General features: G+C 39.1%; 2 protein-coding genes across 9 annotated transcripts in view; one reads left to right on the top strand and one right to left on the bottom strand.

The window, feature by feature from the left end:
- Positions 1-976: 976 nt before the first annotated feature.
- On the bottom strand, positions 977-20436 carry si:dkeyp-120h9.1 (Y+L amino acid transporter 2-like). 2 transcript variants are annotated; one of them, XM_042434939.1, is made up of 12 exons: positions 19584-20436; positions 13040-13428; positions 12382-12557; positions 11712-11854; positions 7931-8056; positions 7616-7760; positions 7161-7284; positions 5586-5689; positions 5354-5450; positions 5094-5243; positions 3217-3400; positions 977-2054 (listed from the first exon to the last, which is right to left on the bottom strand). In XM_042434939.1, exons 2-12 carry the CDS (start codon positions 13166-13168, stop codon positions 1960-1962), a joined length of 1473 nt encoding a protein of 490 aa, XP_042290873.1. In that variant the 5' UTR covers positions 13169-13428; positions 19584-20436; the 3' UTR covers positions 977-1959. The 2 variants fall into 2 exon arrangements, with proteins under 2 accessions (XP_042290873.1, XP_042290874.1); XM_042434940.1 differs by having other exon boundaries at positions 19858-20436.
- The window catches only part of stmn2b (stathmin 2b), a 14446-nt gene continuing 11068 nt past the window's right edge, over positions 18877-22254 (top strand). For 3 of the 7 annotated variants that reach the window (XM_042434945.1, XM_042434946.1, XM_042434944.1), the window contains exon 1: positions 18890-19143. Coding sequence is in view for 1 of the 7 variants with exons in the window: in XM_042434941.1 (XP_042290875.1) it covers positions 19036-19071 (36 nt within the window). In the remaining 6 variants the exon portion in view is untranslated. Of the gene's footprint in view, positions 19144-22254 lie in introns of all 7 variants that reach the window. The other 4 variants (XR_006100134.1, XM_042434941.1, XM_042434948.1 and 1 more) reach the window with 4 other exon arrangements.

Here is a 22254-nt window from a genome sequence, read left to right as displayed (position 1 = left end):
CTAACAACATAAACAAAAACACACAAGTTGAAGTTAGAGTCTTGAATTTCACTTGGGGAAATGTTATAAGTGGTAGTAAATATTAGCTACCACCAGGAGGCACCAGAAATCCAACAAAAAAGCCCTGAAAATGCAACCAAAAAGGATTTCCCTCTAAGACTAATAAAGTTGTAGCATTACTTGGATGGAACACAAGCAGGATACAGATGGTGAGGAATATTCATAACAGGTTTAACCTTCAACTGACACATCACAACAAGCTCGCATAAAAGTTTCTTACTGCAAGAAGTAATGGCACTTTTGTAAATCTTTCTCCTGAACTAGATTGTCATTACAAAAACTTCTCCGCCTGTCCATGTAGTCCTTCAGAGTTTAAAAAGTTCAGCAACAATAACACTTTCTACAACCAAAGTGGTTGTTGTACAACAAAACGGAAAATGCCAGGTGTGCAAATTGTCGCAGAGGTCTGTCAACAAGTCCAACAACAATCTTTTTCTGAACATTGTCAGACTTCCAGGCAGCTGATGCTTAAACTCTTAAGTTAAAAAACTCTTGACTGTAATACATTAATGAGTACCATATACTGACTGACCCCTCAAAACCTTTACACAAAGGTAGTGGGATCTTTGAGGTCTGCGCCTTTCAGTGTTTATTTAAACCAGTGGTTCCCAATCCGGGGGCCGGGAGGTAACCATTAAGACGCGAGATGAATCTGAGGTTTCACGAGAAAACAATTGAAAAGGATAAAAAATACTTGCATTAACTGATTGGCTACCTGGGGGTAGTGGACACAAGTTGTGAACACCCCACCTTTTAAGATGATAGGGCAAACTTGTCAACAAACAGTTGCTTGTTTCCACATCCAGCAGTTATGAAGCAACATTATCATTCATTTGGAGCCGTGTTTCTGTCCACCTGAATGTAAGTCCGATATTCACTCTCCTTTAGCTATTTTTGGAGGGAAATATCTGGCTCTTTAGCTGCTAAATGCTCCACTATGTTCACAAGCTAGTCGCTAACTGTGTCCGTTTGCGGTTTGGTGCTGAGCAGGAAGCGTACCGTTGGGTTTTAGAGACTTTTCTCTGAAAACAGCTATAAGCTGGAAAGCTGACAATGAGCTGAAACTTGCTGTTGTAAAGCAGAGGGGAGCTGCAGTGTTGCTGATAATTCTCTGTAGGTTCATCACCACAAGCAATACCTCTCACATTACCCACTGGCAGTAAAAATATTGATTATAGCCGCTTAAATGCTCCTAAGAATTATTAAATAAGAAGGACAAATTACTGTTTGACTTTGCTTCACTTTAAAGGGTCGCAAGCTAAAAAGTGTTGGGAACCACTGGTTCAAACCATCCAGGCTCAATTTTTTCACACATTCACAGGAGCTACAGTAACTCAACATAAGAAACATGATGCAACATATCTAAGGCATGTAAAGAACATATATTTTAACGGTTAACCACCTCAATCACATCAGAGATCTTTGCTGAATCAGCTCCTTCTGGACCGGGTTGTTAGTTTCCATATGTTGTAGTGTCACCTCTAAGGCTTTCAATTAGCTTATGTGTGTGCGTGTGAGATGCAGTGTGTGGGTACGTGTGGAGGGAATTTTATTACCAACACTGCGTTGTGTTCAAGCCTGTAAATGTGCAGGAGGTCCACCAAGATAATCTGTAGAGTGCTGTCTGTTGGGTGGGTTATAGTGTACAAAATCTAAGTAAAATCCTGCTCCTTTATTCATATGGCTCATGTATGAGGGAGGAGGAGGAGGAGGAGGAGGGAGAGGAGGAGGAGGAGGTGGTGTGTTGAGCTCATCTCTCCAGTTTCTCCTTCCTTTAAATAAATCAAGCCTCACTCATCCAAATCCTGATTGTCTGCAGCTCACAGCTTCCTTCATTTGTTCATTCTTCCTCTTACATCCCTCCATACAGTACTTCAACCCGAGTCCTTTGTTGCTCCGTCACTCCATCTTATCAGGGTCTATGTTGTCCAGATCGATATCAGGCGAGGCCACACAGCACATGCACAGTTTCTGGGTGTATAGAGAGATCCAATCTGTAGTGACGGGGAAAAAAAAAGAAGAAAAATCAAGGTTTGTTGTCAAAAGAGCATCTTTGATACAGGAGAAAATATAGTAATGGTGGGTTTTATATTTACAAAAGGTCTGACTTTGCACTACAGAACTCTTTATAGTACGTGCCGTGTATAGTACTGTACACTGAACTTTGAAACACTAATCTCAATCCCCCTCCAGCTTTTGACAACACTAAGAGGAATTTTTACATTAGCCTATGGCAGCTGGTCAAGCTAAGACGTGTAAGCTACTTTAAAAAGTTATCCATAATGACCGCAATAATCAACAATGTTACTGTGTCCTGAGAAATGCTGGTGTTGTTTTTTTGCTTTGTAACTCTTACAAACTATGTTTCAAATAAAAACACGTAGTGAAGTCCTCCTCTTGTATTCACTTGGGGATACTTTTCATCATTTAATCCGGGCAAAGCTGTTACACTTTTCACACTAATCTAAACCCTCAGTAACAGCCCAGAAAGTATTCCCACCGCCTGTGGTGGGCTGTTCTTCCCATGTTTTTCCTAGCCGTCTCCTATATAGTGCTACAAGGACTAGTTGATTAATCGATTAGCTGGTCAACATCAACTATTTTGATAGTTTTATTCATTTTTTTAAGCAGAAATGCTAAAAGTTCAGTGGTTGCAGCTACTCAAATGCGAGAATTTGAAGCTTTTTTGTGTCATACATGATAATAAACTGAATATCTCTGGGTTTTAGACTGCAGATCAGACAAAAAAAGACATTTGAAGACATGACCATGAGCTTTAAGAAATTGTAACAGGCTTTTTTCTGTATTTACTGACATTTTCTTGAGAAAATAATCTGCACATTCATCAATAATGAAAACAATAGCTAACTGCAGCCGTACACCTTTAACACACTAGAGTACAATAACTCAAAATAAGATAATTTACCCTGGTTATGCTATGCTTATTGTGCATGAATGAGAGAATTACAATGCTTAGAAAATCCAGCATGTTGGCACCCAGAGGTTTGTGTATGATGGTTTAAGGTTCATGATTTCTAGAATATGCATTTTGAAAAGTGAAATGTTTTTGAGCTTAATAAAATATTATTTTAGTAGCTCAAGATTATCAGAAGGAGTATGAGTATGACCACTATTCTGACACAACCGCTGTCTTACTGAGTATTTTGCCGAGGAAGGCTGGTCTGGAGCTGGGCGGCAGGTGGAGGCAAATGTAGTAGACTGGTGCACCAGACAGCGCCACGGCTATTCCCACCAGAGAGTTGACAGTGTCGCTATAGAGGGGCACCACCACCAGGAATACGCTGCACAAGCAGAAGGTGATTGGGAAGAACAAAGACAGCTGCAGGAGGCAGAGAGAGGAAAGGCAGAAGTCAGAGACAAAGAAAAAGTAGTCAGAAAAAGAAGCAACAAGGGTAATGAAAGGTTGGGGAGAAAGACAGTATGAAACAGTTACATTAACAAATATTAGTTTAAACCATATCCTCTTGACAACTTTAACTCTTCACCCTAAATTACTTAGCCAGTAAGCAGTGCAGTCACTTTTAAATTTACTAAGGCAAGCAAATAAGCCAGTTTAACAGATTCAAACACCACAGGCCCAAACACTGTCGCAACTCATAACAAAAACCACTGAACCATGAAAACCATGAGGTATGTCAGGCGTACAGTGGAAATACTGTTGATGGGTAAACAAATGTTAATACAGGTCCAAAATGGAAAAGGCCATAGAGAGGATCGGTCAGGCAGTTAAGGTACAGTCTGTTTGTAGGACAGATAACAGCTTTTATTTATATTATATTATATTATATATATATATATATATATATATATATATATATATATATATATATATATATATATATATATATCTCTGTTTATCTGAACTCGCATTTGTTCTGTTCATTTCTATGTTCATTGCTTATATAGTTTAGTATTCAGCCACCGCAATTTATGAGGGTTGTGGGCGTCAATGACATGCTGAGAGATTAGCTTGAGATTTAAAAAAAAGGTATGAAGAGCTTTGATTATACAACTCCTTTTGTCAGTGGGTGGCTTTGTTCACCCAGCATGCATCTCTCTGTCAGGAAGACATAGGGAATTATATTTATCCAGGTGTCTGGAGCCACGACTAGTTTCACATTACAATCTCTGGTCAACAACATGTGCGTCTACTGCTGTATGCTCATTTACTAAATATTTCACAGGTTAGAGTTAGCCTCAAGTTACTAACAATTCACTGTTTGTATTCTTTGATTGAGATTAATTTTCCTGCCTTCCAGGCACTGGGTTCACTTTATTAACATATGTAATCAATCACAGTAAAATGTAGTCAGAGCTGTGACTACATTTACAGCAGTCACAGTCATGTTCAGTTGCAAGTAGGGAACATTTTTAAAACTACTGTATTCATTGTAGGTGTAACTAAGTTCTTGTAGGGAATTCTGATATCTGACACTTGACTATCACCTGCAAGAAGCAATTAAATGCCACACTGATAAACAGTTTTTGATAACAAAAATAAATTTTCTGTGTTCGTGTTTGATTTAGTTCTTGGAGTCATCACAATGTAGTCATTCAGGCTGAAGTTTTCTTGAACTTTGTGACAGCTACAAGAAAACAAAAAGTGGCAGTAGAGAGAAAAACGTGACAACTGAAATGTACAGGGAAATCTCATAAGTCTACAAAGTTGAAGAAAGTTGTTAATAAAAAGTGTGAAACTATGTCAAATAATCCTGTCAAAGATACTGTCCATGGTGCCCTCCAAGCTTATCAGCAAACGATGCCTGTTACATTATATCAAAAGTCTGCTGAATGAGTTGTCAGCCCCTGCTCTCAACTGCATGACCACAAAACTGTAACTTTGAAAAAATGTTAATGTTGTAAATCTTCACAGTGACTACTGTCACCTTCTCCATAAATTTCATGTCTCTGCACATTGACTTCATACCACAGTGAGAACCCATGTCTGCCTGGAAGGCAGTGTCACTATTAACCTCCATTCATACATGTTAGCACTCATGCTGCATCAATACCTTAACAGGTCGGTGCAGATCGGGAGCTTTGAAGCGAAGGTATATCTGGCTGGCGATTGACAGGCCTATGAACAACCAGTAGTTAAAACTGAAGTAGTTGATCAACTGGAAGACATCGGGCACGATCAGGTAGAGCAGTGACATGGCACCCTGGGAAGGTAAAACCAAACACAAACTCAGGACACAACATCAGGGGGTGACCAAAATGACCAAATCCGCTGGGTAAATTTCAAAACACACTAAACTGATTTGATACTAACATTAAACAGCAGGGCAGGAATTGGAGTGAAACGCTTAATGTGGATCATGCACAGAACATTAGGCAGGTGGCCTTCTCTGGAACCGACGAAAAACAACCTGCAGGAGAAAAAAAATGTGCGATGGTTAAACACTGTCATCAAAATAGGATTCTGTAGAATATTTCTGTAAATCTGCAATAAAGGAAGGCTGAAATGCATCAGAGTAGCTTCAGGTGTGCTTTTATCTACCGACCTGGAGGCAGCGATGATGGAGGAGTTGAGGCCTCCGTAGCAGGAAATGGCCACGGCCAGAGGGATCAGCCACCGAGCCCAGCCCAGCACCTCGTCAGCAAAGGTCTGAGGGGATATTCAAAGAGAGAACAAAGCGCTCAGCTTTTATATACATTTTTTTGGTGAGATCAGTGCTTCTCAACATCTTCCCTGGCCACTGACAGTATGACTGTATTGAAAATCCTGAAATCCAGCCGGACATTAAAAAACAGGTTCAGAAGGTTAGCGCGTAACAGTAAAAAATAATACACTATATCTTGGTTGATAGATATTCAAATCTGCGAAACACAAGTCAAGTTTCAGATCTAGTAATAATGTGACTAAGTGCAAACTGATGAGTGAGTAATAAAAAAAAAAAAGAAGTTATTTTTCTTACTTCTCAGTATGTTAACATCAGGATGTTACCAATCATTGCCTTGTGAGGTCATGTTTCCGACTATAAATGTCAGTGTAGTTGCTACTAAACCCATCAACACTGTAGTTCCCTTTTTAAAAACATTTTCTTCCGTTGGCCACCTGTTGCTTAACTTCCTACAGTCATGAATAGAGGCATTATATGAAGTCATAAAAACAGAAATACTAACGTAGCTGCTACTAGAAATCATTTACAGCAGGTAATATTACGTGTGATCCAAGATCCTTTACATTTACACCTGGTATTAATAAGGATTCATATCTCCATTTTGCCTGCATTGTAATATGATCTAATTATGTTAATTACGGTGACTGGTGAACTTGTCAACAAACATGCCAATGAAGGGCGTTATTCATTTTTAAAAATCCGTTTTTGAGAGGGAAGACTTGCTAGCTATCACTACTACTTGTAGCTTTCAGCAGGAAAATTCAGGCTAAAGAAAAAAGCTGATACACCTTTACATGCAAATTAGACTAATATCTTTGAAATTCAAAGGATCTTTCTTGATGATGCTTAGTCAGGATTCCTAATAAGGATGTGCTTTAAAAAGTCTGTGGCAGACAAGGTTTTAAGTTCAAATGAAACGAACATTCAGTATGGTGCCAAGGTATAAAGTCTAAACAGTGTGCAATGTCCAATGACAGCTGGGACAAAAGTAAACCATTAGACTGAATACTCAAATAAAATCAATTATCAAATACTACTGTCAACAAGCCTGAGCACAACTCTTCCTCCTCCCATGCACTAATCACATCATCAACTTCCCTGTGTTCCTGTGAGGGGCGCTAACCTCTTTAGCTAAATGAGATTCCTGTCATCATCTTGACTCCTAGAGTCACAGATAACCAAAAGGGAGCACTAAACCAGATACTAGTGCCAGTGGCTGCCAGCCAGACTGAAACAGACGGCAGAAGACAGGAAGGAAAGATCAAAACCTGCTGACCCTATGAGGCTGAGCAGATGCTGTCAATTTGGATAGACCCTGTGATGTACTAATAAGAGTTTATTGGTAGACATTAGTATGCACACAGTCTGACTGTTGGATGCGATACGGTCTCATTAGCGAACATGGACACCAGACAAAGTTTGTGCTGAAGCTTAGGACGATCTTCAGATACTCACCACGGCAACAGCTTCACTGGTGAGCACTTTGTCTGCATCCATGACGACGTAGTAAGCTATGTTGGTCAAGATGTAGATCACTGTGACAACAGGCATGGAAATAGCGATGGACAAGGGAAGATTTCTACAATGAAGAACAAGAGAATTGGTTTACACCAACTTAAAGCTCTCAGTTGTATAAATGTTTCCTTTAGAGAGTTGAAAAAAGTATTATGGCACACACTCAGGAATAAATGCGCCATGGAAGAAAACCTGTGACACACACACACACACACTGTTCCTTCTGGGTGAGATGAGGGCTTGATGACTTTGAAATACGATAAGTTAGTTATAAGTCAGATTTACCGCTGGACTTACAATCAGTTATTTATAGTTGCGTAGTTAAGTAAAGAGTATCAGGAATGAAAAAGAATCAAGCTTCTTGTGAAATCTTTCTGAAACGTCAGACTTTGTACCTCTCTGGGTCTTTGATCTCCTCTGTGATGAAGTTGAGTGTGTCCCAGCCAGAGTAGGAGTAAAGTGCTGAATAGAGAGCCAAAGCCATGTCACCAGGGTCCAGTTTGGAGCCACTGAATGAGTCCTCAAAGTTTTGATCAAAACCTATACAAACACAGGGCGGCACATTAACAGAAGAAGAAGAAGTGTTTAAACATTTTTAAGTATATTGATAACTAGTGTCCCATGCCTTTTCAGAAGATATGTAAAGTTTTCGAAGATCCAATTTAGAAACAGCAAAGGACAAGATTACAGCAGTATGTTTGAGTTCCTACCTTGTGCCAGCTTCACCAGGCCAGTAATGATGATGACGATGAGAGCTAGAACCTTGGCTACAGTGGAGATGACCTGAAGAATAGCCCCCCATTTCACTTTCATACAGTTCACACAAGTCAGCAAACCTGATGAAGAAAAAAGATGCAAAAAAAAATAAAGCAATTAAGGCGAGGGAAGTTTATTTGTACAGAACATTTCAACAATGAGGCAATTCAAAGTGCTTTACATAAAACATTATAAAAAGACACATTTAAATCCAACTAAAAATACTGAAATAGAAAATAAAAATAAACTAAGAGAATAAGAAATAAAATAGGAGAATAAAAGTTACAGTGCAGTACGAGATATGAATAAGAAGGTTAATTTAATTTAATAAAAGGCAGCGACAGAAAAATCTTAAGCCTTGATTTAAAAGAACAGAGAATTGCAGCAGACCTCAAGTTTTCTGGGAGTTTGTTCCTGATATAAGGGGGGCGGGCGTCTCAAAGCTGGCTGAGTACTTAAGCCAGTGGTGGAAGTGGACACCAAGGGGGGTTCTGGGGGAGAGTAAATGGGTGGGGCGCAAGTTTGGTCCCAACAGTGACCAGGACTTCCATCTGGTCAGTGAACTCCAAGAGTGGTGAGGAGGGAGAAAGAAGGGTCACTGGAGAGGAGGGTGACCTGGATGAGGTTTGGGGTGGTGAAGAAGATGAATCTTCACAGGTTTTTGCTGGTGAGTGGCATGGAGACTCTCCCTTTTGGCTCTGATGTCTGATGTTGTAAACTCTCTTCAGGTGGGGGTGAAGCGGTTCTCTTTCAAGGTTTCTGCAGCGTTGCGTTAGGTCTTCTTCTTGATTTGATTCCTCTCTAGTCCTTGGCAGAGAGAATAGATGGGTGACTCAAGAAGTAAAATAGGTTAGAGATGAACAATTTTAGTCCTGATTCGTTAAGTCCATCTGCCTTACAAAGATGTCTGCGGTCCCAGAAAAGTTGAAATTGTCGATAAAGTGCAGTGAAGGAACTGCATGTACATGCGGTTGAAAGCCAAATGTTCAGTGCCAACAAACTGCTGAATCTCTCTGCTTTTCTAACTGGCGGTAGAGGGCCATTGATAAGTATCTCAGCATTCAAACAGCTGAGTGTGCTCAACAGATCAATAAAGTCTGCTTTCAGTACTTCTGACTGTTGTTTCACAACATCATTGGTCCCTTTGTGCACTTTGATGTTTTTCCACAGTTGGGTGTGCAGCCACGGGATTCCTTCTATCAAGTCAGAGGCCCTATCCTTGGGAAAGCAGTATATTTTGGTGTTCATACTGCACAAAGTCACCCACAATAAGAGTTTGAGGGCAAGCTTTCCCTGTATCCTTTTTCTTTCAGGTATATTCTCAGTCCTTAGGCCACATTCAGACCAAATCCGGCAATGCGGCACTACCACACAGGGTTCTGTGGAGGTCTAGGCGGGTCACTACATGGCCTATTTGTGTGACGCATCTAATTGTAATACAAGTAGAAATACTAACCAGAAATTCCAACTTGCAGCCCAACACAACGCCAATTGAGTGCACAGCGATTTATGTCTTTGTGCTCCCTCATGGCAAGATTGTACAGCTCTGGAAAGGTCATCACAGCAGCGATGAGTCTCTCTTCCAACTTCACAGTTCCTCAGTAAACAGCGGAATGATACAAAGCTACATGGTAACAAGGTTCGTCTTCCCGTGAGCATCTTCAGTCTGATCGCCCGCGTACATGATTGGTCACTGAATATATTGGCCTCGTCGGATGACATCATGACGTGTTCTGTTCTGGAAAAAGTTGAGCCTGGTTCAACTTTTTTGCCGGATGACACTGCATTTTTTTTTTTAATGAGCCCCCGAAAATGCACTGACCCATTCACATGAATGGGAGGGCTGCTGTTTTTCACACATTGCGTGATTTGGTCTGAACACAGCCTTCCCCTGCTGTGAGAGGATGAGAGATTATTCAGGTCATCTGACAGAGATTCAGGTTCCTGCAACAGTGGAGCCAATCTGTTTTCAAGTTGTACACTTGGTTGTTGGGGAGGTTTGTTGCTTGTTGGGGAGGTTTGTTGCTTGTTCTCCCTTTCACAGGTGTCCACAGCTGTGTCCTTCTAAGTACTGGGATTGATGAGGTGCTCTGCCTGGATGTTAATGCAGGCCAGCCAGTCGCAATGCAAATCCCAGGGCGCTGGGCTCTGCCTGTGACACATCCTCCTATTTCCAAGGGAAATGACTACTACTTATAGATTTATTACTTGACACACAGCCCTCTTGTTTCTTGGAAGTCTCTTTGGTGCTAATTAGACGTGTGTTAGCATACTCTTGTCCACTGTTTTGAGTCCATGGTAAAGTGGTGTGATTCCCACATAGTCACTTCCACTTCTAACCAATGGATTTTCATTTCAAGCACTGCAATTTTCTGTAGAAGTCTGTGGAAGTCATTTGGAAGAAGGGGGGCATCTTGCTGTTAGTTTTAGCCAAAAAACAGAATTCCAGTACAGGCTTGTGCTGTTGGTAGGCCACACTCACGTAGTACTGAGGAGGTCATAAAAGTGTTGAAAAATATGTCAATAGCCTACTGTATCTTTCATATATTACAATCCCAGTGGTTTATTTGTATCCAAGAGCCACTGCTAAAAATTTCTGGCAGAAAAAAACCAAGAATAACAGCGAAAGAACGTAAGCAGAGGTGAGAGCAGGCAGCAAAATATCTGCACTGTAAGAGAGCAGGAAACTAAAATTTTATATTCCAGACAGAATTATGGACACGAGCAGAGAGGAGTAGATAAGCAAGGATACAAATTTAAAGTCAAGAACTTATGAAGAAAATATTTTTTTTGCTTTAAGAATTCTACTGTAATTAATTTCTATTATGAAAGAAAATCCATTCATCATTTTGAAAAATCAGTTTTGCACTGTTTGCAAGTCGTAAGAGCAAATACGGAAATTGATCCAATCTGTTACTGTATATCTGAGCCTTTAAGAACCGGCAGAAGAATTTCCACTTGCAAGCTAACTAGCAGATTGCCCCGTTGATCTGCTGATAACATTACAGAGATTGAGGCCCTCAGTCAAATGTCTTCCTCAATGATCAGCTTGTGCAACAGACTTGGCACATAAGTATAGAACATAACTAAACAAGCCAAACAGGTCTAAGGTTATACAGCTATATTTACATTGTCCTTATCTGTCTTACTTTCTTTGCCTGCATTTTGCCGTGTAGCATCAAAAGCTTTAGGGTTGCCATTTGGGCAGAGTTTAGAGGAAATCTACAGGTATTAAGTGTAGTTATACACACGGATCCTTTGAGTGCAATGTAAACTAAGACTAGATTAAGCAGCTGTGTTTTGGAAGTCCCAAAGACTCACCACATAAAAGTGTTTCATCTAATTAAATGCAGCAGTCATGGTTTAAACATTTGCCTGTAATGCTACTGTGCTGCTCACAATCACTATAAAGACCACTTTACCAAGGTATTTCCTGAGGATACATGTGGGTTGTCAGCTATTTTGAGAGCTTCTCCTCAGTCATCCTCAAACATTCAACAGCCTAAACTGAAGTAAGAAGTGTTGCTCAAAAAGAAACATTACAAACTTTCTGTCACAACAGTGACACTCCTCTCATACATAACACTGTAGGGCACAATACAAAATATTAAACAAGATCGGCTGTCATATACACACACACACACCGCCACCCAGCTCAGCCGTGTACTTTCACCAGCATTGTAAACACAAGGTTAAGCAGAGCATAGCAGTGAGTTCAGCACGAGGGAAACTTACATATGATGGCGGCAGCAATGAGGCGGACAGCATTGTGGGGTGCAATACATGTTGGGTAGAAGGGTTGGACCAGGTAGCTGGAGAAGGTCAAGGCTATCACTGCCTGACAGGCCGGCTCTACAATCAACAATGACGTCCACAGTCTACAGTGGAATTGATGATAGAAAGGCACAAATATAACATTTAGTTACATTTTATTAAAATAACAATAATGGTATCAACTTTATGCACTTTTACCATTTAGGAAAATCCTTCAACAATTTTAATTCCAGTACTGAGTAATAACCGAATATAGGAATACACTCTCCTGTCATACATATCTATGCACTCACACATGCAGCATAGCCTTTGGATTATTAGGAAAGAAGGACTTTTAATGAAAAAAAAAAAAAAGTTAAAACACTCCAAGTAACAATTTTAACACTAAAGTAAAGAACTGGAAAGAACCTAACCCTAACTGAAAGAAAATCTTCAAAAGATAAATTTCATAGACCAAACAACTAATCAATTAATCAAGAAAAGAATCGACAGATTAATCTATAATGAAAATAGTTGCAGGTGGACTATGCTTCACGTTTAATTCTATTCGATTTTCTACAATGTGCAATTTCTGTGTTAACATGTTTACAAGAATGTATCTACAGACAGAAAGAGTAAAACTACTACATACCGAATAAAAGCCAAAAAGCCTCCAAAGGCTTCCAGGATGTAGGCGTAGGAGGCTCCAGATTTACGGATGGTGGTGCCCAGCTCAGCGTAGCACAGTGCCCCAATCACAGAAAATATCCCTCCAATGGCCCAGACTACAAGGGACAGGCCAAAAGAGCCAGTGTATTTGAGAACCCCCTGCAAAGAAACATATACTTATGGAGAATTAGTATATAAACACTTTATAGGACTGCATGATGATTCTGGTCAAAATGAGAATCATGATTTTATTCCACTCAGAAGTCAAAGCCTCTGTACTCATTTCAGAAAAAAAACAAAAAAAATTGCAGTGTAACTTTTGGTTACAAAGAAACATACTGTAGGTGCTTTTGGTGCTGTCATCATCATCTTTGAATCCGGTACCTAGACCGGTGATCTAACACAATGACAACAGGAGGATCTGAAAATACGGACAAGCCCAACTCTAATATGAACAAGAAATGAAACTATAACTAAAAACAGACCTTTAAAATTATTCAATAAATATGTTTTCGGATTTGATAATGTTTGAAAATAGTATGAATATTTCAATAAGAGCAAGAAACTTTTTCCAGTGCGTCAATCTGAAAAGATGCATAAAGATGATAAATGTTATGTCCTAACAAAGCAGAGCGTCCTACCTTAGGTGACACGAAGATGCCGGAGCCGATCATATTTCCCACGATGAGACAGACCCCGTGCAGGAGAGAGATCTCCTGCTTCAGCCGCACACCACTGCCCTGAGACACAGAGTCTACCTCCGCAACCATTCTGAGTTTAGGCTGAAGGCTGTAAATCCTTCAGGGCTGCTAACAGGGGAGTTATGGGGAAGGATAGAGAGGGCAGACTGATGCCTGGCTGCACCAGAAACTGAGAGTAGGTGAGAGAATAGAACTATAAAATACTGGACAAGATGAAAAGAGGGGTGTGGACCAAGCGCAAGCGAAAGGGAGGTGGGAGTGTCACTGGAGGACGAATATTATGCCTCAGTCATTGGTTGAATTGAAGAGTGCGTCTCCACTGGGATAATCTGTAAGACAAACAATGACACTGTCACAGAAGTGTTTTAAAGACAATTCATGCTTTTCACATCTGTGAGGCAAGGCTAGTGGTGCAATGGATAACCCATCTGACTACGGATCAGAAGATTCTAGGCTCGACTCCTGGCTAGCTCGATATCAACTTTAGCTTAAAAAAACACGTTCTCCACGTCTGTGAGGGTCCGTGTGACGTAAATGTCGTTATCTGCTCATGTCCATGAGGGTCCAAACAGCCCCTCTGCGCAGCCCAAAATTTGTGACCGTGTGGACTGTACACATAGCAACCAACTGAGCATGTGCTAGAATGCCTGTTCCATCTACTGTATATATGTACTGTATTCCTATTTTTCTTATTTCGATTTTTTCTTGTTGTTCAGCAACATACAAGAACTTCTCAGCTGCATTCAGACTGAAAACAGCCCTGTATAAAACAATACAAGGGGTTGTGTTGGTGTCGTTGTGTTGCTAAGTGCCGGCGAGACAATGAAATACGATCCAGTAAGTCCGGTTGGACTAACAGATTATTGCATTTAAAGGCTTATCAGAAAAACACTGCACAGTAGTTTGTAATACTCACAGAGTGGATTTTACAACTCTGGGAAGTTATCACGCTGCAACCCTGTTTACGTCCATGGTCAGAATGAATAGGCCTTACGCATGTCAGTACATTTGAGTCACTTAATGGACACTTACGGGGGCAGTAGGGTAACTGCAAATGAATTAAAATGAATGAGTGAGTGAATGGATAAATGAATGCATTTATGGATTTATGCATTGCACTTAAGTAGAGCTACAACGATTAGTTGATTAATCGCCCACTATTTTGATAATTGAATTATCGTTTTGAGGAAATGTGGAAGAAAAAAATACAAATTTTTTCTCATTCCAGCTTCTTAAATGTGAATATTTTCTGGTTTCTTTAGTCTTCTATGACAGTAAACTGAGTATCTTTGTATTATGGACTATTGATCTAAACAAAACAAGACATTTGAGGTTGCACCTTGGGATTCTGGAAACTGTGATTAACATTTTTTTTTTTTTTTTTTTTACCATTTCCTGATGTTTTATTGACCAAACGGGTAATAAATTGATTAATTGAGAAGATAATCAACAGATTAAATCGATCATGAAAATAATGGTTAGTTGCAGCCTTAAGAAGCAGTAAGTAAGAGACAAACTGCTGCAGCCACTATTAACCTACTACAAACCAGCCCGACTAAAGTGCTATTCAACAGAAACCCTCTTTTACAACCAGAAAGACATAATGGCCTGGAGTCAATGCATGTATTAGACTATTACTGCTTCGGGCTGCACAAATAATCTAAAAACTGCAATCCTTATTTTGTCTTCTACAGTTAATTAATTTGATCAGTGTCTACTGCGGCTTATTAAGTTCAGAGCTTCCTATTTGCTGGTCAACTACAGTCACAGAAACTCATTTGTGCACACTGTAAACACACTCTACTTCCTGACCATACTAGTGACTGCAGGCAAGAGCATTTTCAAGACACAGCCAAGTGTAGCTTATAGTAGACTAACAACATTTTCTATGTATAGATACAATCATTTTGTTTACTTTGTCATCTATCTAATAGATCGACAGGAGTTCAACTTTGGCTATGTCTGAGTTACACACATTCATGAAACACAAATTACACTGGTATGCTTGAATGACCTGCCTGACAAAGTTGGTTATCAAGAGGCACCATTACTCCAGGATTTCTGGCCCGGATTTGTTACAAACAGCAAGGGGCAGTTGAGACAACTGAGACTTATTGGGATTTAAAAATTACTAATGTCAAGACAAACCAAACATCCCACGTCTTTCTACACTGAAGGTTCAGTTCATGAGGAGGGGCACTGACAAGAAAGCACTGCCCTGGAAAACTGAGCCGATAACAACTCAATTAACTAGTCTTTCTTTAAAACAAATAAGCATGACCTGGTGCTACAAAAAGACACATAACACTGGTTTCTTTTATTGAAGCAAGAGAAACTGACTGGAAGAAAACTGTAACCAGTCTACACTAAAGACCTGCATATAAATATTTTCATTACTTCCAATCATCACGGGACAGTGGTCATGGTATCCATTTTATCCGTTTCCAGAAGACAACTTTTAGTAGCATACTGCTAATGTAATCTTGTGAGAGCTTCTGTGAGCAGAGCTTGTGATGGTACACTATATAAGATTTTTCTGGTTGTTTTCATGGTTTGATAGCTCCACTAGATCATATTTTGTGGTGTCATTTCAGGTGGTTTTATAAATTTGTGGCATTATCTTTTGGTGTGCATCTACAGCAAAACACTGCATGCAAAGAACTTCGTCTTTTAAAGTAGGGAACAGTCAACAGAATGTGACCCTATGAGCCCATTTACACCAAATATTATCATGCAATCTGTATATGGAAACATCTGAATATTGATCTGATATTTGGTCACTGGCCTTATATCACTAAGCATTCTCATTATCTCAATTCAGATCTTAATATAAAAAGGTATAGATTTAGAAGACTTGTCAACAAACATGGTGTGTCCAATGTCAAGAAAAGTGATTCTGCTAAATGGGCTGTACTTGATTGTTCTGTTGTCAAGGAAGAAGTTAGCTGTAGCTTTTTGATGAGCCGAGTTAGGCAGAATTCACATCAAATCGGGCGCTGAAAGCACCAGTCCTCCCATTCATTTGAATATGGGTAATGGGTTAAGGCTGCGGGGTGGGGGGGGGTGAACCAACTGAATCAACTTTTGGAGAAACGCAACCCGATGTCACGCTGCGGTGGACAATAATACTGGTAGTGAGAAAGCCGGTAAATGAGAGGAAGTTTCTGATTGTTTCACCCCCCACCCTGCACCTCCGCGAAACCCTGCGGGGGTGCGCCGCAACTCCTCATTTAGATGACATTTCAACTTGTCTGGCAGGTTCTCTTTTTTTAAGTATGCAACTAAGCTGCACAGACTGCGATTACACTTGGCTGAGATCCAATCATAGTGCGAGCCAGACCACTAGAAGACTGAAAGCTTTCTGCATGCATTTATACGTTTTGTTAACATGAATTTTTCCTTATTCACGTAAGGTATTCTCATTACCAGATAATACCAGATGTGACATTTGTCTTCATCCTAACGCACACACACAGTTTTTGTCATAGCAAGAACAGTGCACCATACATATGATCATGTTGCTCAAATAGTTGAATGCAAATTAATTTGAGTCAAAAAAGCAGTTTTACACACTGTGAAAGTTTATCTGTACACAGGATGCATCTGTAGGTTCACACGCCTACACATGCATCCTGTAGGCGTGTAGGCACACACCTTTGTATCTAACAGCTTGTGTAAACAACTGAAACATCATAGAGGAATACTACTTACTATACCGACATGTCAGATTGGGTTGCCATCAATGTGGAAGGTGTATACTGCCTGAGAGTTACATGGTGGCAGGTTTCTAATAGGAATATAATGAAGTGACACTTAAAACATTTCTCGTGGCTGAGCTGGTCATGTGCCTGGTTCTGACATCAAAGGGACGGAGATATTTCACAAACAAACGACCCTGACTGAACTGCTGTGCGTCAGGAGTGTCTACACTCAGAGAAACGTGTTTCCATGTTTACTTTTTAGGGAACTTTTGTGAACTTTTAGGGCCATGTGCACTTGAAATGTCACAGCTGCACAACTCTCGTCATTCACGTAAACATGCACAAAAGTTTTCAATTTTTCAAGTTAAAGTGAAAAACTGGAATAAGGCTGCAACTAACAATTATTTTCATTATCAATTAATCTGCTGATTATTTTCTCGATTAATCGTCCAAAACCCAACAGTATTTACTATCCTACATGACAAAGAAAAGCAGCAATTCCTCACATTTATAGAGCTGAAACCAAACAATGTTTGGCTTTCTTGCTTGAAAAGTGACTAAAACAATTAATCAATTATCAAAATAATAATCTAATCAATGAATCAAAGTATTGTTGCAGCTCTAAACTGGAATGATTTTTTTTCCCCCACCATTACCTCAATTAGCACTGAAAACATATCCGTATGTTAATCAACTGACTGGAAATTGACACCAATTTACTCACCAATAAACTTTAATTTAGCTTATTTGTTTAGTATTTCATTAATCAAGTAAGACATGGCAACAAATTCATAACTGCTGAGACATTATTGCTTTTCCCTGCTTTATATGATGTTTTTGGCAGCCAATAATGACAGATTTTGAACATTAGGAACTTCTTATGTGCATTGAATGTGACTACATAGACCACGTTGACATCCGAGTTGTGTAAAACGATTAAACTCATCCAGGAAAATAAGTCACATCTGTCCTTTAGCTGAATGTCTTCGATCCACTTGTCCCTCTCCTACGCACCTGTCTCATGAAACAGATGTGCAAATTGTTCCTCTGAGCTGAATTTCTTTGCCCATCACCAGAGAAAATACTAGCAAGAGGTATGTTAAGGACAAACGCCATGTGTCCCATTACCAGACCAATGAAATTACACTAGCATCTGCTCTGCATGCTTACGCTAATATGGCTGCTACAGTTATTTGCCCCTGTTGACTTCACATCTATGTGGAGGAAATTATTATATTCTTCATAATTACAACTATAACTGCTGTTTATTTACCCTGTGTTCATAAGGAAAACACATGTTTATTGAGTCAGTTGTCATTAAGTTATTAAAGTTATAGCTATTTACACATAAAGAAACAGCTTCCTCTCATGTGTCAGACCAAATATCTACACCTAAAAAAGGATAGGTTCACCATTTTTCAAATCTGTCTAAAAGTCAGGTATCTGCCAAATTTACAGTCTTTTTAGCAATTCCCTCTTTGTGTTTCCCTGTTGAGCTGCGGTGGAAGTATAGTAACAAAAAGAGAGACTTTGGCACTAAAAAGACGAAAGTCGAAAGATATCTACTTGATTTGACTCATTTGAATGGCTTCAGCTTCATATTAGCTTGAGATAAACTTTAAAATACAGTTTTGCACAGAAGGAGGCTTGTGGATTTTTGCCCCCATCACTTACATTGTAAGCACTTTATGAAGGAAATGCAAATGTAGAACAAAAAGTAAAAGTATTTGTACTCATAGGTTTGATTCGTAGCTGTAACTTCAGGATTGACATACAGTTGAGTTCTGTGTGAACTTTTTTTCACCCACAAACTGATTGATGTGTAACTGCAAACCTGTTGTGTAACTGCAAACCTGTTGTGCAAATCTTCTTTCGCACTCACACATTGGAAATTATTTGTGCAAATCTTTTTCATTTGTTCACAAAATGTCATGCACAGCTACAGATCTCCTTATGGATTTTTTTTTTTTTTTTTTTTTTTACACATTCAAACATTTGAATTAATTTGATCAAAATGTTTTACACATTCATGCATTTGAATTATTTCTATAAAATGTTTTGACTTATTCAGATATGGTGATAAACTGCTACAATACATATGACCCTAATTTAAGCCCATAGAAAAATCTATTTTGTTCATTTGGGACACCCGACTGTTGTTTTAAGACTTGAAAAAGTGTGAATCTATCCTTTAAAATATCGGACGTGCCGTTATAGCGCAGACAGGAAGAAGAAATGAAACGTGGACAGTTTGTTATGGACAGCCACATTGTGAGTTGACTCAACTTCCACGCGTGTGACTGAACTATTGGACTTTTTCATCTTCGGTAACGTTATGTCCCTGTAAGTCACACAGACACTCTCTCCTGTTGTCCCGTTATAAACCCAAACTCCCGACTGGCTGTTAATGATTAGCGTCAGATGGATTGATAGCCTTGTTAGCAGTGGCCTGATTCAGACCCAAATGAGGAGACTGAGGGATCAATGAACCCATTCTATTCAAGCCTGTTTCACTGCGCTCACTTTAACTCTCTAGCTGACATTTGATATATCTAAACAGTATCTATATTAAACTAGCTGTGTTGTTCGCTAACAGAGCTAGCTAAGTTAAGCATCAGACACAACACACATGATGCTGCTAGCGCTGGTTAAGATGGTGACAATGTTAACGTCACGTCGAGTGGAAACTATTCGTCCACATGCCATTTAACAGCCACTGACAGAATTAAAAAGTGGACAAAGAACTAGTCACCTTGCGTGTATTGTAAAATAAAACACTATACCTGTGTTGTGTCCTCTTTTTTTCTCCAGTGAAGCAGGCAGCGACACAAGTGGTACTAAAGATTTGTGAAAATTTAGCTTGTAAGCAGCAGTCAACATCTGTAGCTAGCTCCGCCTCTCCACCAACCGCCAAATGATGGTTGGGAACACCTACTGCGCGCTTATATCATTTGAAAAGCAGTAACCTCGCGAATATTTAGCAAATACTTATCTCTAATCGTTAACAGTTGGGTTATATTAACGATAGCTTCTATCACTCAGTAGAGGAAGACGTACCGGCAAACAGGTAAAGGTACTGATGCACCTAAAGCCCTGATCAGCGCATTGATCTCTATGTGAGCGGTGATGAGGTCACACAGGTGTGCGTATTGTGTGTTGGTAAGCGAGTAGTCCGTCATTCGCTCAGTCAATCAGATGTGGCCTCTTTTTTTTTTTTTAATAACATTTTTAAACTAAAATTAAATTAGCTCAAAAGGTAAATCATACGTGGCGTTTTAAATTTGGTCAGTTAATCCATATGACAGCATAAGAATAAAAAATGGGAGCAGATGAAGTCACAAATTAGGAGAAAGAAGGAAAACAAACACAAAGCTTGTCTGTTTAAGACTTTAGTCCAGTCAAATGTATTTCTCTTTAGCCTACAGTTCAGTTAATTTATTTAATTGTATAGAATAGGTAGCCACAAACAACACTGAGTTACATTTAGTGATTAACATACAGCCAAAGCTAATTTCCAGTGTGGATTGGGGTCCTACACAGGTGTCCTCTTAATAGCTTTCTTTCATTATATATCAAGCAGTGTCAAACTAATATTAGTGATACCTATATATACAGTAGCAGTCAAAAGTTTGGACACATTTTCTCATTCAAGTGAATAGGATAGATAGATAGATAGATAGATAGATAGATAGATAGATAGATAGATAGTATTAGGCTACAAATAAATTCTATTACTTTGATGTTAGTTTGACACTCTGCTTGACACAAAGTGTCTCTTAAATGTATTTTTTGAATGTAAGCAGACTTTAATACTTTATATTAATGATAAATTCATATGTTATTTATATATATGACCACTTTTCTCTCTATTGTCGCTTAGAGTCCCTCCTCAAAACACACTTTAGAATAACATAACATTTTTTTTAATGTGGTTTGAATTTTGTGCTTTGTTCTTTTATTTTCATTTGTCAAACTGTTAAATTTAAAAAGAAAAATATTGCAATATTACTTGTGTTATTTCATCTAGCGTACTTGATCTTTAAATGTTCTACAGCATTATTACAACCTTAAAACAGGTTATGGTTAATCAGTGACCATTCATAAGGCCTTGGCCAAACTCTTGACATTAGTGTACCACTTTAAATAAACAGCAGCAAAGTAACTGTTTTGTTATCTATGCAAACACGTGCTTTTTGATAAGGAACTTGGAGTGTTGTACTCCCTGTAGTCTAAGAGTTAAACACCATGCATACATTTAGCTTTTATTAAAATAGGCCCATAACTGCACAACCCTATGAAGTAATAACTAATATAATTATATAGAATATCCATCTAAATTGACCACTAGGCTATCTGTGCAGTGTAGAATGAATGAATCCATTATTTTAGTAATTTCCTTCAAGCCGTCCTCAAACTCATATAACTTGAGATTTGCTGCCACCTAGTGATTGATGTTTTAATGATACCACCCAGGCTATGATTTGACCATCAGTATTTTATGCAGTCACAAAAGATAGCCAACACTGGTATAATTGGGTCATTTTAGTGTAAACACAGATTCTATAGGACACTTTAGACTTTTTGTGCCATCAAATACACTAAGACTGGGTAACTGTTTTTATAATTAATGTAATTCTGCTCCGCCCAGAATGTCCTACCAGGAATTACCACAAACCTAAATGTTGTGACTAAGTTAAAAAAAAAATGGAAGTGTGCTAAATCTAAATGTTCTCTTATCATGAGTCAAGCTTCCTGTAACGTACAGCACAAAGGACGTAGAGGTGCTGATATCTACATCACCGCAGAAACAAAGAGGGAAACACCCTCCGTGTTTGTGTCTCTGTCTGTGTCCTGAACTCTCCAATACAAGGGGATGTAGGATTTGTCAGGGCTCTAGTTCAGAGAGGCGCGTCAGGGGAAGATAATGGCCAATATGCTCTAGGATGCACATACATGCTCATAAATGACCCACTGTAAAGCGAAATAGATTTTATGAGGAGACTTCTGGTTTTTAGATTTCAAAATATTATGTTTCATCTAAATGTAATATTCTGTAATCAGTTACAGGATCAACATTTTATGATCTAAAAATATTGCTAGATTAAGGGGACTCATGCCCCAAAATGATCATAAAAATTAATTAATGCATTTATCTTGAGGTCGTGTTGTCTCAGGTTGTCTCTGCACTAGTGACCAGTAAGTCAGAGAATCCATTTTAAGCTGCTTCTGGTCAACAAATGCACTCATTGAACTCTGATATGCTTGATGAAGATCCACTGAGGTCTTGTGACTCGAGTCAGCTGACCAGGTTCATATCTGAACTTCAAACCTTTCTGCTCTTTGTTGCTGGTTTTATAATTTACTATTTATTGATCATCACAATTTAAGTGTCAGTGTGTTAAATGTTTTTTTCAATCGTGTCTTATTTAATCTGTGTAGCACTTCAAACTGCCA

Source organism: Thunnus maccoyii, chromosome 15 (genome assembly GCF_910596095.1).
Source record: "Thunnus maccoyii chromosome 15, fThuMac1.1, whole genome shotgun sequence".
NCBI lineage: Eukaryota > Metazoa > Chordata > Actinopteri > Scombriformes > Scombridae > Thunnus > Thunnus maccoyii.
Note: the sequence above shows the minus strand (reverse complement) of the source record. Positions and strands in the feature narration are given on the sequence as shown.